This window comes from Doryrhamphus excisus, chromosome 9 (assembly GCF_030265055.1).
Source record: "Doryrhamphus excisus isolate RoL2022-K1 chromosome 9, RoL_Dexc_1.0, whole genome shotgun sequence".
NCBI lineage: Eukaryota > Metazoa > Chordata > Actinopteri > Syngnathiformes > Syngnathidae > Doryrhamphus > Doryrhamphus excisus.
In genome coordinates, this window is record NC_080474.1 from 6,692,674 (window position 1) to 6,710,748 (window position 18,075).

Here is an 18,075-nt window from a genome sequence, read left to right on the forward strand (position 1 = left end):
GCACCAGATTTTCCAGGGGCTTTGAACATTTATTATATAGTCACTGATTGCATCCAGTGTTTGTTTGACGTATGCACCACTTAAGACATCTTCGGGTCTTCACATGTGGTCATAATGACTGCACTGGCTGATGGTGTCGCTTTGGAAAAAAGCCTATGTTAATATTAAATGAATGGCGTGTGCAGTGGAGGACTACTATCCACTCAATGAAATCAAGTACACTCCCGTGGTGCAAATTCAATTAACTATTTTTATGACAGCGAAGAAAACAGTGCTTATTTAAATTAACTTTCCCCTTGATGCATCAAGTAACAGAGATCATAAGAATGGAGCAGTAACAAGGCTTGTCAGAGTCAACAGTTGCTCTCTCACCAAATGTAGCCTCGATGATGGATGGGTCATTTTATACACCGTTAATCCATCCATTTGTCAATTACTAATGGAAATTTGGGGTGTTGAGGAGGGCAAAGCAGGACAACTGGAAAACTGTCAAGTGGTTGGAAGCTACCTTGCATGTCTGCTGACTTTAATTACAGTGTGGCAGCGGAAAACGCTCCTGACAAAAGTGCAATGTGTGAAAATGACATGTGATACTCTTAATGCTTGTTATCACCACTCATTTAGTGTGATGATCTTTTTTTTTGTGAAGAGGATTGAATGAGCACCATGTACTGTTTTGCTGGCGAGTGAGTATTTGTAGCTGTCTTGATGCCATGGAATATTACTGTCGAAGGATAATGAAGGATTTCTTCCCAGGTACATTTTAGACGACAGTATTACTGATGACGATGGATGGACATTATGTGATATTCTATCAACAGAAGTTTGCAATTGTGAACGAAATTATGTTTCTATTATGGATTTCGAGAATTACGAGCCTTAAGAGCTGTGCTGGACGATGAGTTGACAGCCCGGGGCTTTTAGCTCATTGGCTAGGACTGCTTGACTCAACTGTAATTTGGTGGGGGTGTGTGGATCTGTGTTCAAGCCCCGACTTGTATTTAAGAATGGAATGTTTTCCACTTTGTTCTGCATGGGTACTACAGCATGTACTGTATTTGTTTATCTCCAAGAGAGGGACAACATATTCACCTTAGAACATATATATTTTCACATATATATAGTTTCACCCTTTCTCACTCCTGCTTGAAACCCCCAGCCATCCTAGTCAAGGACTGGTTGAAACCAAGCAGGCTCATGACGAAAAGGAGGCCGCTTAAACTTTGCTAGACCTTGGCTGGTGGGCTGACCGTTCTCTCCAGCGCTGGCATTGCAATTTCTTATATTAACATCTTACTTACTTACTTACTTACTTGAGAGTCATTACTTCACAGCTGGTAGAACAAAATAATCTGGGTGGACTTCTCCCTGCTAAGAGGGCAGGTCTGAACAATTTACTACGCAGGTGACCCCTGTTACACTGGTGCCGTGACCCGTATGAGAGTGAGGTTTAGGGGGTGAGTGTAACGGATGTAGCCAAGTGTGGCTGTGTGATAGTAAACCTCACAATAAGCTTTTAGCTCACTGTTTGACTTAATCATAATTTGGTGGGGATTTGTGGGCTGGGGTTTGAGTCCAGGGTTCGAGGGCCAGATTATGTGGGTTTCCACTAGTACTATAACAACATAGCAATGGTCTGGTCATCCCATTTCCTCCCTTCCTCGTTTCTGAATGGTGGCTAGTAGCGTTTCAGAGAAATACTACATTCATTCATTTTCTACCACTTATCCTCACAATGGTCACGGGCAGGCTGGAGCCTATTCCAGCTGTCTTTGGGCAAGAGGCGGGGTACACTCTGGACTGTTGGCCAGCCAATCACCAGGAAACTGGAGTACCCAGGGAAAACCCACGCAAGCACGGGGAGAACATGCAAACTCCACACAGTGATGCCAGAGAGTGGAATCGAACTTGGGTCTCCTAGCTGTGTGGCATACGCTCTAACCACTCGGTCGCCGTGCAACCCAGAAAAACTACATTCATTCATTAATTCATTAATTTTCTACCGCTTATCCTCACAAGGGTCGCGGGGGTGCCGGAGCCTATCCCAGCTGTCTTCAGGCATGAGGCGCGGTACACCCTGGACTGTTGGCCAGCCAATCACAGGGCACATATAGACAAACAACCATTCACACTCACATTCATACCTATGGACAATTTGGAGTCGCCAGTTAACCTAGCATGTTTAGGGTTTGGGTTAGAAAACCCACGCAAGCACGGGGAAAACATGCAAACTCCACGCATTGATGACAGCGAGTGGAATCGAACTTGGGTCTCCTAGCTGTGTGGCATAACCACTCGACCACCATGCAACCGAGAAATACTACAATTATCACAAAAATATAATAACTCAAAATGCCCATTTGTATCATATATTGTTCACACATCTGTTGAAATCTATATTAGTGAGTACTTCTACTTTGGTGGCTCAAGATGCTGATTAGACAGCACAATTATTCCACAGCCTTAGACTGGTCACAATAAAAGGCCAATCAAAAATGTGCAATTTTATTACACGGCACAATGCTAGAGATGTTGTAAGTGTTGAGGCAGTGTGCAATATGTGCTAGAAATGTCCAATTCCTGTGAATTGAATATGCCATAATCTGTCTCCAATATTGTTTCGGAGAATTTATGTACATTTATGTAGTGTCCTCTGAAATGCATAGGATTATCATAAATATAAGTGTAAGTGCAGTTATCTTATTGTGGCATCTATCACTCTGTATGTACTTAACCACTCGTGTGAATACGGTTTCCAATTGTGAATGTCAAACTATGTGAATACACCAGGCATGCAAGGGTAGTTGTTTTATCCGGTACTAACAATCCACAGCCCCATGACATTTCTTACAGCCAAAATTTCTTCCCTCTCCAAAATCTCTGAACCTCTTAGCGTTATAACGTTCCATCATCTCTGTCGGTTGTGCTGATGTGGTCTTGTTCCAGCTTTTTTTGCCAGTGATGAGAACAAATGGAGAGAGTTTGTTCTTTCTGCACACGGGGAGTAATAGCTCACAGTTAGGCCCGATACACTACAGTCACACCTCAGTGGAAACTATTATGGCAAAGGAAACCAAATCATTGCAGGGGGCAGCAGGAAAGGACCTCTGTAAGTAGGTTATCTCCTTCAATCATCATTCTTGTGAGACTGGAGTCTTGTCACCGGGTTCACCTTCCAGATGGACATAATCTGCTTTTATTGGCATGTTGTTTTTTTTTTTTATTTTGCCAAACAACGGGGGCTAAATGTAGTTATTGTACAAGCGGAAGGAAATCATTTTTGGGAAGCAACAATGCACAAATATAATACTGAAGTTCATCACTGTGTGTTGGGTTTGTGTTAGTCCAGTTTTGTTGTGATGAAATGTTTGGTGCAATTTAGAGAACCGACTCAATATAAAAAGTCAGACCTTCCGGCTGCAAAGTAGCAAAGTTGCTTACATTTATTTCTTACAAAAATTAATTCATTCATTCATTTTCTACCGCTTATCCTCACAAGGGTCGCGGGGGTTGCTGTCTTCGGGTGAGACGCGGGGTACACCCTTGACTGGTCGCCAGCCAATCACAGGGCACAAAAAGACAAACAACCATTCACACTCACATTCATACCTATGAAGGCTGCCGTGTCTCAAATGTTATTGTTTCATTCATTCTTTCATTTTTCTACCGCTTTTTCCTCACGAGGGTCGCGGGGGTTGCTGGAGCCTATCCGAGCTGTCTTCGGGCGAGAGGCAGTGTACACCCTGGGCTGGTCGCCAGCCAATCACAGGGCACAAAAAGACAAACAACCATTCACACTCACATTCATACCTATGAAGGCTGCCATGTCTCAAATGTTATTGTTTCATTCATTCATTTTTTGTCGCTTTTTCCTCACGAGGATTGTGGGGATTGCTAGAGCCTATCCCAGCTGTCTTCGGGCGAGAGGTGGTGTACACCCTGGATTGGTCACCAGCCAATCACAGGGTACAAAAAGACAAACAACCATTCACACTCACATTCATAACTATGAAGGCCGCCGTGTCTCAAATGTTATTATTTATTTGGCTTTATTTATTGGCTCAACAAAAATATTATTATTCATTCATTCATTCATTCATTTTCTACCGCTTTTCCTCACGAGGGTCGCGGGGGATGCTGGAGCCTATCCCAGCTGTCTTTGGGCGAGAGGCGGTGTACACCCTGGACTGGTCGCCAGCCAATCACAGGGCACAAAAAGACAAACAACCATTCACACTCACATACATACCTATGAAGGCCGCCGTGTCTCAAATGTTATTATTTATTCGGCTTTATTTATAGGCTCAACAAAAATATTATTATAAAACACATACATAAAAAAATCTAGTTCAGACAAAAAATTCCAATCTCATTGTGTGCATTATTTTCTGAATTTGTATTTACAGTAAATCATATATTTTTGCAGTTAAAGTACACAAAATCTGTTCACAATATTCTATATATGTTTTTTTTAACATTATTAGAGCGCTCTAGAGCTACACTCTTACCCAATACAGCAGACATATTAAGACATAAATAAGAGCTGTGCTTGTGTGTGTTGCTACAAATATGTGCTGGTGGTGTGAGGGGGGCGTGGACAGGAAGTGAGATTTAAGGTTTAGATTTGAGTTTTCATTCGCCGTGTGTTATGGTTGCAACAGTAGACCGTGTTAGGGATTATGTTGCAGGTTCAAACCTGCAATAAAAGCCTGTTTGTTACAGCGATCAAGTCTTTGCTTGTGTGTCTCAGTCACATTATTGACACCTAGTGACCAGTTTGGAATAATACACATCACAATGTTTTTCAATGTGTCTTCTAAAGGCCGTATATAGCTATGGTTATGATCAAAAGCCTGAAGAAGCAACACAGGATCTCACCGCCATAATGCAATGCATTTTGGGTGGTGGGTGCCTGGGTCACCTGGTCTTTGGTGGCCAAATGACCAAGTTACTGACGTTAAGAGATAGGATGAGGCGCTCAGATTAGAGCCTCTGCCCCTTCAGATCAAGAGGAACCAGTTGAGGTGGCTCGGGCATCTCGTCCAAATGCCTCCCTGGTGGTGTTCTGGGCATGCACAACCAGGAGACGGCTCCGGGGCAGGAGGGATTATGCCTCACAGCTGGCCTGGGAACGCCTTAGTGTCTTCCCAGTGGAACTGGAAGTGGTGGAAAGAACATGATAATGCGGCAAGAAAGTGGCAAGGGATTACTGTACACAACAGAATACAAATTAAAATGACCAAAACTAAAGTAAAAGCAGCATCCAGGTAACCGTTTTTGCTAGTTTTGCTAGTTTGTGCTTGTCAAGTCAAACCATTGTCCAAAATAATAAAATAAAAAATAAAAAAATAAATAATAATAATTAAAAAAAATACTTTTCATAGCCCTCATTAAGGAAATAACACATTTTCGACATTTTACAATTATCATGTTATTTTGCAAAATTAAACACGGGAGATAAGGTGGATAAAAATCTAAACCGGAAGTGGGGATCAGCTCCAAGCACACCTGGGCGTCTGCATTAGAGCGCACTTCCTTTTTAGCAGGTAAGGCTGCAGACAGGTGGGATCAAAAAACTGGAGCTACAACACTGAAGAGGCAGCCGGTAAGAAATTCCCCTTAATATTAGCGCTGTGGTTTGACCCGCTAATGCCACGTAAGGCACGACTCTTTTTTTTTTTTTTTGAATGAGACGGCCGCCGATGACGCGCGCTGATGACGCGCTTCTCACTTTAGTTATTGTGACTGAATTAAAAGCATTAACATGGTGCAATTGCTTGGAAAAGTGGGATCTTGAACACCGTAGATCGCCTGTGTCACGTAGGTGCACACGGCGGCTCGCGGTGGTTCATTTAATTGGCACTAATTGGCCTGATCAGCGGGCTTTGGGCATGGAAGGAATGCGTTATGCTCATTCCTTTGCAGTGTGCTTATATTATTTGCAGCCTTTATAATAATAATTTTAGTTACTTGGCAAGATAGGCGCAATGCAAATGGTTTAATAAGCAGATAAATAAAATAACGGAATAATGAAGAAAGAAATTAAGTAAAGAATAGGTTAATAAATGCAGGTAAAGGGGTTAAAAAAATATTTCCAACCGTTGTCAAAAATGTATAATGGTTAATGTACTGCTGAACAACATGACACTGATTTATATACCTTTATATATGTATATTATTATGTGTGTATATTCATTCATTCATTCATTTTCTACCGCTTTTTCCTCACGAGGGTCGCGGGGGTGCTGGAGCCTATCCCAGCTGTCTTTGGGCGAGAGGCGGGGTACACCCTGGACTGGTGGCCAGCCAATCACAGGGCACATATAGACAAACAACCATTCACACTCACATTCATACCTATGGACAATTTGGAGTCGCCAATTAACCTAGCATGTTTTTGGAATGTGGGAGGAAACCGGAGTACCCGGAGAAAACCCACGCATGCACGGGGAGAAAATGCAAACTCCACACAGAGATGGCCGAGGGTGGAATTGAACCCTGGTCTCCTAGCTGTGTGCGCTGCGTTGCGCTGCGCTGCGTTGCGCTGCGCTGCGTTGCGCTGCGCTGCGTTGCGCTGCGCTGCGTTGCGTTGCGTTGCGCTGCGTTGCGCTGCGTTGCGCTGCGTTGCGCTGCGTTGCGTTGCGCTGCGTTGCGCTGCGCTGCGTTGCGCTGCGCTGCGTTGCGCTGCGTTGCGCTGCGCTGCGTTGCGCTGCGTTGCGCTGCGTTGCGCTGCGTTGCGCTGCGTTGCGCTGCGTTGCGCTGCGTTGCGCTGCGTTGCGTTGCGCTGCGTTGCGCTGCGCTGCGTTGCGCCGCGCCTTGCCATAATGAGACTTGCGCCTCGCTAAATAAAAACTAAAAAACAGCAAAAGCATCGAGTGGATCCAGTCTTTCTTCAGTGTGGCTACTCAGCCCCCCTTTTTCAAGTTCAGGGGATGCGCAAGGCACGAAGGAACTTGACAGTGCTTGATAATTAAAGATGGCATACTGGTTGAACTGGTTTTAAGGATGTATGCGCCCCAGTTAATTGCAATGCCATATTGTTGCATTTTTAGTCCCACTTTATATGATGAAAGTAACTGATTTATCGATGTGCTGATGTCATGCTGTCGTTCACTTCAAAGAGCAGACTCGAAGAACCATTTCATCTGGAACCAACACACCACTATTGCTTAGAAGAATTTGAATGAATGTGAGCTTGAACAAACAGCATATCTGGCAAATGTAAGACGGTTTGATGATGATTTTATCAAAAAACTAAAATAAAAAAATATATATGTATATGTCCAATAATTTCAATATTCTGTCTGGGTATCATCCCTCCACCAATCTATCATACCGTTCTCCATTGTGTTTGAACATGTTGCCTCAAAAATGTCATCTGGCACTTTGTCTGCATTGTGTGGTGATTGGCCGCCTGCTGACGGATTGTGATGTTGATGTATTTAGCTGCTGACGGCAAGCTGTTCCTATATTCCCTCTTTGACTGGGCCTCATCACCAGTGTTGCTTTGTTAAATGCCGTGAGGTCGTTAATGGTTTGCCTGCTCACCAAAACAAGGGAAAGACCTTCCCTAATCTCGTCCAAAAACAGGCCTATTAGGTTAAGACTGTAAATCAGGGGTCTCAAAGACAAATGTGGCCCGCAGGACACTAGTTTGAGGCCCCCGCCTTGATATGAAAGTTTTAATGTTAGTGCGGCCCGCGCAAGTTTGATATGGATGCTGTATGGTATCATGTACCCAGAAAAAATTATTACCTTTGATTAATGTTCATGTTAAAGGTTAAATAACTGTTAATAGCTATCCTCCCTATTAGTGTGGAAGTGGTAAGTTTTTTTTGGCTATTTAATTTTAAAGGAAATAACTTGAAGGCTACCGTTTAGGTCGCTAGCTCTCTAGTTTGCGAGTTAGCATGTGTCTCAAGACCCTGCAGTTGCGCAATATGTTGTAAATAATAAAAGTATAAATGTGACTATAGTTTACAGGGCTCTAATAATGCTTTGTTAATTTTAATCTGAAAAAAATAATTTGTCTACCCACCAACTATATGTGGTTTCTTAAGTTTTTGTTATTTGCCGTTTTATTATTATATTTATATATTTATATATTTATTACTGATTGATTGATTTTCTTTATTCTTGATTCGTTTATTTATTTTTCATCTTATTTTGTGCAGAAAAATAAAAATTAAGATATTTGAGAACAGTGGAATGTTTTATCAGAGCTTTTCTTGTAGAAAACCGGAACCAAAGAACTGAAAAAGTTTGTATATTTTTCTGTTTTAAATAAATGCGTTTTTTTGGGGGGGAAAACTTGATGCGGCCCAGCCTTGTCCAGACCCTAGCTCCAGTGGCCCCCAGGTAAATTGAGTTTGAGACCCCTGCTGTAATTTTTCCGTAGGGTTGAATTTGATTGGGTATCCGTGGCCCGTAATTGACCGCTCACCAGTCGAGGGTATACTGCACCGATCACTCAAAGTTAGCTGGGATAGGCTCCAACTTGATTGAATGAATTGCAACAATCTGACAGCAGTTCTGGTTATTTGTTACATAAGGTTTGATGAAAACCAAAAAAAAAATTTGGTGCTCCATATAATCTAGTCCAGACAATCAAAAATATTAACAATAATACATTTTATAGAATGTTATTTTTGTTGTATATGAAGAAAATGGACATCCAGACGTCACGGTGAGATGGAATTATATTGTTTTTGTCAGTTTCTTGGTAGATCGTTGAAGTCAGAAATGCTTAAGGGTGCACTGAGACAAAAATTCGCTTTTTGATTCAAACTGGCCCCAATCCCTCCACCCCCATTACAATCCTTCTATTGTTCATAAAAACTGTCTCAGGTTAGGATGGACCACCAACAGAGACCGACAGCCAAAAAACGAATGATATTTCATTCTATTGTTGAAAGAGCCTCAGACTGACCTGACCCTGCATGGCATCGACGCGCATTCTTTGCTCATATGACCCCCGTGCATAAAATGGGCATGGATCGTGGCGCCCTATGAACAGCCTTTGTTCCGCATGTCGAGAGGGAGCATGTTAACTTGCCCACTCTGTTGTGTTCTGTCTGTATTCCAAATCACATATTCTAGGGGATTTAGTTACCAAGGCAAGGCGCAACATAAATTAACAATAATAAATAACAAGAAGTGGCTGCACGGTGGACGAGTGGTTAGCGCACAGATCTCACAGCTAGGAAACCCGAGTTCAATTCCACCTTTGTTCATCTCTGTGTGGAGTGAATGCGTGGGTTTTCTCCCACTTTCCAAAAACATGCTAGGTATATGGCCACTCCAAATTATCCATAGGTATGAATGTGAGTGTGAATGGTTGTTTGTCTATATGTGCCTTGTGATTGGCTGGCCACCAGTCCAGGGTGTTTTTTTTTTATTTTATTTTACATTTATTTACCCAGGCAAGCAATTTAAGAACAAATTCTTATTTACAAATGCAGCCTGAACAAAGAGCAAAAGCACTTTGATGGTGTCAAATGGGTGTACCTCACCTCTCCCCTGAAGACAGCTGGGATAGGCTCCAGCACCCCTGCCACCCTTGTGCGTATAAGCGGTAGTAAAGGAATGAATGAATGAATGAATGGAAAAAAGGTTAGGGCGGCACGGCGGTCTAGTGGTTAGCGCGCAGACCTCACAGCTAGGAGACCAGGGTTCAATTCCACCCTCTGCCATCTCTGTGTGGAGTTTGCATGTTCTCCCCGTGCATGCGTGGGTTTTCTCTGGGTACTCCGGTTTCCTCCCCCATTCCAAAAACATGCTAGGTTAATTGGCGACTCCAAATTGTCCATAGGTATGAATGTGAGTGTGAATGGTTGTTTGTCTATATGTGCCCTGTGATTGGCTGGTGACCAGTCCAGGGTGTACCCCGCCTCTCGCCCGAAGACAGCTGGGATAGGCCCCAGCACCGCCGCGACCCTCGTGAGGAAAAGCGGTAGAAAATGAATGAATGAATGAATGAAAAAAGGTTAATTCATAAATTAGTTGAATTACTGCCAAAAATGCGCAATTTGGATCAGATCTGGGTGGAACTTTAACCTTTTTTTTTTTTTAGGTTTCTAACACATAAAATATATCTATTAATGTACAGTACTTGTTATGCAAGAAAACATCGGATTCAATATCAAATTTGAATTCACCATCTTTATGTATCTAATGGAAGGCAAGAATGGCTACTAGATTTGTCCCCCATAATAGGTCCGCGACCACACAGACACGCACGCACACGCACACACATTGCCTTGTCAGCTAACCCCCTCTAGTGCCGAGCCTCCTGCACAGATGCGCACAGGCGGCGTCCTTCATCACCTCCCCCCTTGCATCCTCATCCTCCTCTATTCAGAACCGGTCCGGACGGGAGGCAGATAGCATAGCCGGCACCTCTCGGAACATCGCCGTGCCAACACGACTGGCACCGCTACGTGCGCCATGTAGCCTCCGTGTAAAAGATTTTAACTTAGAGCCGGCAGGAAATGTGTTAAAGTTTCTAACAGTTTCTTGTCTGATGTGTTGATTTTTTTTTAAAACCGTGTGTAAATCTTTTTATTAAGGCATGGATGTGATTATGAGCGGCAAACAGGAGCTAATATAATCAGGAACACTACGAGTGGATTGGGGGGGATTTTTTGGACGCGCTTTTCTTACAGTCCGCGTTCGCTCTCGGTGACCGATGTTGCTGCAGATATGAGTTTTGGACCGAGATTTCTTCCTGTTGCACTTTTTATTGGAATTGTTCTCACTCGCTGTGGCCGCTGCAACCAAGGTGAGACACTTTTCTATTTCCACGATGCATCATCATAGATATGGTGGTTCTGAACCTGATGCATTCACTGTCTTTCTATTGACTCGTTTATGACAACGTTACGTTCATCACAACCAAATAATCATAAATATACGTCGTGATCATTGTTGGTGCAAAACGGTTGAGAGGTGTTACTTTTTCTTTGTCTTTGTTTCTCAACTTGTTCCGGATCAGAAGTATCTTCAGGCAATGTTTGGGCAAAAATGTGCAAATTTAAAAAATAAAATTATGGTGAAAACACTGTATGGTAACACTGTATTCTCAATAAATGACAGTTCAATCAGAATAAGAAATTAATTAAAAGTTTTTTAGACTATAATAGAATGCTTTCAATTGTCACTATGCACTAAAACATATTATTATTTATTTTTTTGGAGTTTATGATTTTTTGTGGGCGATACTTAATGTTAAATTTTGTTAGCCGTAAGCGGTAATCATCCAAAAATATTACAAAATTAAGAAATACATTTTTGAACTATATTACGCTCTTTGTAGTGAATCTGACAAATATGCGTTTCAATTTATGAATTTAACTACAGAAAATAAATGAACTTTTCAAAGATATTATTACCAATAAAAAGCGTAACTTCATGTATATTTGCGCTAAGATTCATATTTTCTTTCCTTGAATTAATTTTTTTTCAATGAATTTATCAAACGTGCCAAAACACACACAACTCCAATGGTTTTCCAGACGTCTGATGAGATTATTGGGATAATTTTGGCTGATTTCCGTCAAATCCTGACAAATAATATGGCCGACATGGAGTCGAGCACATACCGCGATTATTACGGCGAATTTATCATTATTTCAAATTCTAAATTAAATTAATGACAGCATTTTTTAAACTTTAAAAACAAACCAAAAACACCTATTAATAACTACTTTGGAGAGTTGTTAATAGAAGCTTAGTTGATAAATGTAAGCACTCAGGATGGAAATCAGCCATTATTTGACAAACTGAAGGGTAATTTTAGAGTGATTTAATTACGCATATGCACAGCAGCGCAGCCAGACTTATACTGTTAAATGGGTGACAACGTGTGTGAGAGTGTAATCTTTTTTTTAGGTTGTTAGGAAACACCTAAATTGTTCAGAGCAGCCAAAAGTGATAACATGCGTATGATGAAATTGACTTTGTGTATGTGTAGGGGAAGAGGTATGGTGAGAAATTGTGTGTGTGTGTGTGTGATTGTCTTCACACTCCCACGTTCTTCTACTGTGCATGCTGTGTTTTCAACAGTACGGTTGCTTGTTTGTTACTTTGTAGGCCTTGATGTCCAAACACACACATGCAAAATAAATGAACTTCACTGAAAATAGTGTAGGGCGGCACGGCGGTCGAGTGGTTAGCGCGCAGACCTCACAGCTTGGAGACCAGGGTTCAATTCCACCCTCAGCCATCTCTGTGTGGAGTTTGCATGTTCTCCCCGTGCATGCGTGAGTTTTCTCCGGGTACTCCGGTTTCCTCCACATTCCAAAAACATGCTAGGTTAATTGGCGATTCCAAATTGTCCATAGGTATGAATGTGAGTGTGAATGGTTGTTTGTCTATATGTGCCCTGTGATTGGCTGGCCACCAGTCCAGGGTGTACCCCGCCTCTCGCCCGAAGACAGCTGGGATAGGCTCCAGCACCCCCGCGACCCTCGTGAGGAAAAGCGGTAAAAAATGAATGAAAATAGTGTATCATCGTACACAGTAGATCCCCGCTTTCATTGGTGAAAATCCAATTTATAAACCCATAAAAATGTCTATTTTCGGCTGTACAGTTGGCTCCTCCCCTCTCCAAACTCTCCTACCAGATTGATGTTGACGTTCACCTTTTGATTTCGGATCACCATTTGCAAAAAGTGCAAAAAAAAACATCCATCCATTTTCTTTACCGCTTATCCTTACAATGGTCGCGGGCATGCTGGAGCCTATCCCAGCTGTCTTCGGGCGAGAAGCGGGGTACACCCTGAACTGGTGGCCAGCCAATCACAGGGCACATATAGACAAACAACCATTCACACTCACATTCATACCTATGGATAATTTGGAGTCGTCAATTAACCTAGCATGTTTTTGGAATGTCGGAGGAAACCGGAGTACTCGGAGAAAACCCACGCATGCACGAGGGGGGAGAAAAAGAAACAAAATTGTAAAATGTAGTATAGTGACACACCAATAAAGGAAAATGTGATGTCTTTCCTCCCTTCAACAGATCAAGAAGTTGAACCGTCTTTACAATTTTTCTTATGTTGAAGTATCTTGCCAAAATCCTGAGAAGGTGCAGCACGTCTGGGCAGAATGGTCGGGTGTAAATACACACTTAAACATCACAAAAAACTTTTGTAGACTGACAGAAGTACGCTTTTTTTTGTGACTGTGGCCCCCCCCAGCAGGAAGCACAAAGTATAAACCAAAGCGTTCTGTACTGTCCTGTAGTGTCTGTGCTGTATAGTTATGTGCTATGCTCAATTCCAGTGTTATTTCTATAACATCAGTAAAACAATTCAAGTTCTGAATCTTAATAGAAATAAAATGAAATAAAATATAGTGTGAGGCGGCCAGGGTTCAAATCCACCCTTCACTCTCGGCCACCTCTGTGTGGAGTTTGCATGTTCTCCCTGTGCATGCGTGGGTTTTCTCCGGGTATTCCGGTTTCCTCCCACATTCCAAAAACATGCTAGGTTAATTGGCGACTCCAAATTGTCTGTTGGTATGAATGTGAGTGTGAATGGTTGGTTGTCTATATGTGCTCTGTGATTGGCTGGCCACCAGTCCAGGGTGTACCCCGCCTCTCGCCCGAAGACAGCTGGGATAGGCTCCAGCACCCCCGCGACCCTCGTGAGGAAAAGCGGCAGAAAATGAATGAACGAAAATATAGTGTCAAAAATGAATGAAATGCAAAAATATGGCTTAATAACGACGTATTGATACATTAGTATCAGTATCAGTTTTGTGCCAAATGGCCTCTTTTGCGTCACGACAAATTTCGATCAAAAATCGGGGTTGCGATGCACTCAATTGTCGAATTAAAAAAAGAGCAGTACAACTCTTTGTTATCTTGTTCAGCCGAGTTGTGTTATTCCCTGCCACACACTGAATGATTGAATGATGTCTGCCGGCTTTTGTCCTTCCGTTTTTTTCTTATTGACCGCACACACTGGAACCTCCTGGCACAATTACAGTCGTCTTCTAGCCCGTTGGTGCAACGCGGCGTGAAAATTTGTTAAAAGTCTCATCACGGGTTCAGGTATAAATCTTTCTCACCCTAACCACTTGATGTCGCTTTGTTCTGCTATTGATTTTGTTATTACTGTGCTTATGTGAAAGCAATCCTTTGAGCGCTTAGCTTTTAGTGTATTGTGTGACCTCGATTTTTTTTTCTTCTTCCAAGAATGTTTTTGTTTACAGTTGGTTGACAATCCCTACATTAGTGTGGAAAAAGGGCTGCAGTCAAGAATTATTTTCGCAGTCGATTAATCTGAAGCTTGTTGTTTTGATTAATGAAGTTATCGGTTAAGCCCAAGACCAAGGGTGTCCGAAGTGTGGCGTTGGTGGCCATTTAAGCTGCGACTTAAATGTTTATTGGCCCACAGCACATTGTAAAGATATATATAAAATAATATAAACAGAAACAATAAAAAAATATTGCATAATATATTTTGATATAATATGTTTATATAACATTACCCATTAGGGTTTGTTACCTGGAGCCTATCCCAGCTGTCTTCGTACGAGAGGCGGGGTACACCCTGGACTGGTCGCCAGCCAATCACAGGATTGGATTGGCTTGCCACTCGCAAGCAAGTTCACCACTGTCCCATGTTTTCGCCATTTGTGGAATAGAATAGAATAGAATAGAATGCCTTCAATTGCCACTATGCACTAAAACATATTATTATTATTATTTTTCGGAGTTCATGTTTTTTTGAGAGCGATACTTAATGTTGGGTTTTGTTAGCCGTAAGCGGTAATCATCCAAAAATATTACGAAATTAAGAAATACATTCTTGACATATGTTACGCTCTTTGTAGTGAATCTATGACAAATATGTATTTCAATTTATGAATTTAACTACGGAATTACATTTTTCAAAGATATTATTACCAATAAAAATTGTAACTTCATGTATGTATATTTGTGCTAACATACATATTTTCTTAAGTTCCATTTTTTTTTGTGAATTTATCAAATGAGCCAAAACACACACAACTCCAATGGTTTTCCAGACGTCTGATGAGATTATTCGGATAATTTTGGCTGATTTCCGTAAAATCCTGACAAATAATATGGCCGACATGGAGTAGAGAACATACCACGATTATTACGGCGAATTTATCACTATTTCAAATTCTAACTTCAATTAATGACAGCATTTTTTAACATTAAAAACAAACCAAAAACACCTATTAATAATAATAATAATTAGAGAACATGCAAACTCCACACAGATCACTGCGTTCTTGGGGTAATTTTGGATTGGCTTGCCACTCGCAAGCAAGTTCACCACTGTCCCATGTTTTTCGCCATTTGTGGATAATTGCTCTCACTGTGATTTGCTGGAGTGCTAAAGCTTTTGGCTTTATAACATTTTCCAGTCTGGTAGATCTCAATTACTTTATTTCTGTTCACTGATTGATTTCATAGATCAGTGATTGTAGGGTTATGTGAAAACAAAATCATGATTTGCAGACAGCCTGAATTATATTTTGAACATGGATTTTAAAGGGGAACCTATTATGCTTTTTCTATTTTTTTTTTTTTACCTCTAAATGTAGTTAGAATGTTGTATTCTCGTGTTAAACGATACCAAAGTTTCAGATAATGAGGTTTGCATATTTGGAAGTGAGCGCTGAAAGAAGTTTGTGATAGCTCAAAACGCTCAGTTTGAAAGGGCGTGGACAAACGGTTCCTTTTGTGATGTCACAGAGGGGCGGACTACCTTTATACATAAACTCTCTGCCCTCCCCCCATGCTCTGCTTCCCCCGCTTGTATGTGTAGCATTATAGCATGGAGGAAGCTGGTTTGCTAATAGTTGTATTATTGTTGCTAATAGTACCCAAGTTTTTTACACACTGGAAATCCCACAAAACATTACACACATTATCGATGCTGTAGAAAACGCTAAAATGCTAAAGCTACTTACATTGAGGGATGTCTTGAAGTAACCTCTTTTCTTGACAAACTTTGGACTGGCCGGTTTCGGATCAGATTTGGGATCCAACACATATGACTGTATGTTAAGATAAGATAAATCGCCGTTATCAACTCTTATAAAGTTGGCGGCATAAACCAGAAGTGTTTTTATGTGACCAACCACAGCAGAGTGGGCGTGTGGGTAGAATTAAAAGCGACCGTTTTCACGGGAACCACAAAATCCAAAGAAATACAGCTGAATAGGTGCAGATTCTGGAAGGACTAGAACGCTTTGTGTGCTGGTTATTGTGTTTAGCTGCTCTACAGGAGTCCACAACTCGATACAAAGGGCTGAAAAATTAGCATAATCTGAGATGCCATCTTTATTTGTGTACATGCGTGTATGTTCTTTTGTATTTGTAAAATGAGTGTAAAGACAGAGGAGGGTGCTTTGTTGGCAGTTAAATATCTGAAGGGGTACAAGACTGAGCAGTTTGGGAGTCGCTGTCACGGATAATAAATGGTATATGTCTGCTGGATATGAGACGATATGATGAAGTTGTGCGATTGCAGTATGGCCCAGATAATCTCCAGACCCCGCTCTCCCTGGAAGCATGAAAATGTATTAATTCCCAAAAATCACATGCTCAATTCACTTGTTATTTGTACTTTTTCTTCTGGCTGGACACAAAACGCATCTCCATTACTTTTAAGCATTCTTGTGTAAATTGATACATTTTAAAAATCAGACACAAACTCCAAATTGGAAAGTCAAAGGAACAATGGATCCTTTCATGTCTCCCGCGGAGGCAATAAACACATTTTTTTTTTGCTTTTTGTCCATCTGAGAGGTACAGAAGAGACAATCTTTTACGTACATGTAGTCAAGTCATGAACAAGTCATTCACGTTTATTATTGAATTGGGACTCGCAGATACTCATGTCTGTTAACGGGTTCACTCGCTAAATTAAGAACAGAAAATATTCACATTTAAGATGCTGAAATCAGAGGATATTTACATTCACTTTCACTATACTAGCTCCTTTTTTTAAAGAAAAAAATTGGGCAAAGGTAATATGAAAAAGATGTCTCCCCCTCCCCCCTTCAGGAGTTTCAGGCATGACAGATCAGGGAGGTAATCCATCCTTCGGAAATGGATGAGTCATAGGGAAGATGCAGTGGAATCTGTGGAAGTTTAAAGGCAGTGGGAAATACATGTTTGGAATATAGTTACAACATCAATACAAATGGTGTGTTTGCACAAAGGGGTCCAGAGGGCTGATTATTAAATGTTTTACCCTATGCTGTACCATCTGCAGGGATCAAGTTCAGCGCCTTTTGATTCTATTCATAAGTGCTGTGCAAGGAAAATCAATTAGTCAATCAGGAATGTTGACTTGCCAACCATGAGTGCTCACCCGTGTATGAAGTCTTATTGCTGGGAGATTTGCTTTGTATGCACACTCTTATTTCAAATCTTTTTGACTATGATGCTTTTGTGTTATTCTTAGCTTATCTGCACTGTGACTTTCAAAACACAGTGGAACCTTGGTTAGCGTCACTACTAAGGTCCAGGTGGACTCAAACCGAAACGTACGCTAACCAAATGTTTTTTCCCCCATGAGAAATAAGGCAATTTGGGAAAAAAAATGTGTGTGTGTGTGTGTGTATATATATGTATATGTATGTATATGTGTATGTATGTATGTGTGTGTGTGTGTGTATATATATGTATGTATATGTGTATGTATGTATGTGTGTGTGTATATATGTATATACATGTATGTATGTGTGTGTGTGTATATATGTATGTATATACATGTATGTATGTGTATATATATATGTATGTATATATATGTATGTATATATACGTATATATATATGTATGTATATATATGTATGTATATATATATATATATGTATATATATATATGTGTATATATATATATATATATATATATGTATATATATATATATGTGTATATATGTATATATATGTATATATATATGTGTATATATATGTGTATATATATATATGTGTATATATATATGTGTATATATATATGTGTATATATGTATATGTATATATATATATATGTATATGTATATATATGTATATGTATATAT

General features: G+C 40.8%; 1 protein-coding gene across 5 annotated transcripts in view; it reads left to right on the forward strand.

The window, feature by feature from the left end:
- Positions 1–5,518: 5,518 nt before the first annotated feature.
- LOC131135553 (ephrin type-A receptor 6-like) overlaps positions 5,519–18,075 on the forward strand; it is a 203,413-nt gene continuing 190,856 nt past the window's right edge. For 2 of the 5 annotated variants that reach the window (XM_058081589.1, XM_058081590.1), the window contains exon 1: positions 10,294–10,780. In XM_058081589.1, the coding sequence (XP_057937572.1) occupies positions 10,702–10,780 (79 nt within the window). In that variant the 5' untranslated portion in view covers positions 10,294–10,701. Of the gene's footprint in view, positions 5,606–10,293; positions 10,781–18,075 lie in introns of those variants that run through there. The other 3 variants (XM_058081592.1, XM_058081593.1, XM_058081591.1) reach the window with 3 other exon arrangements.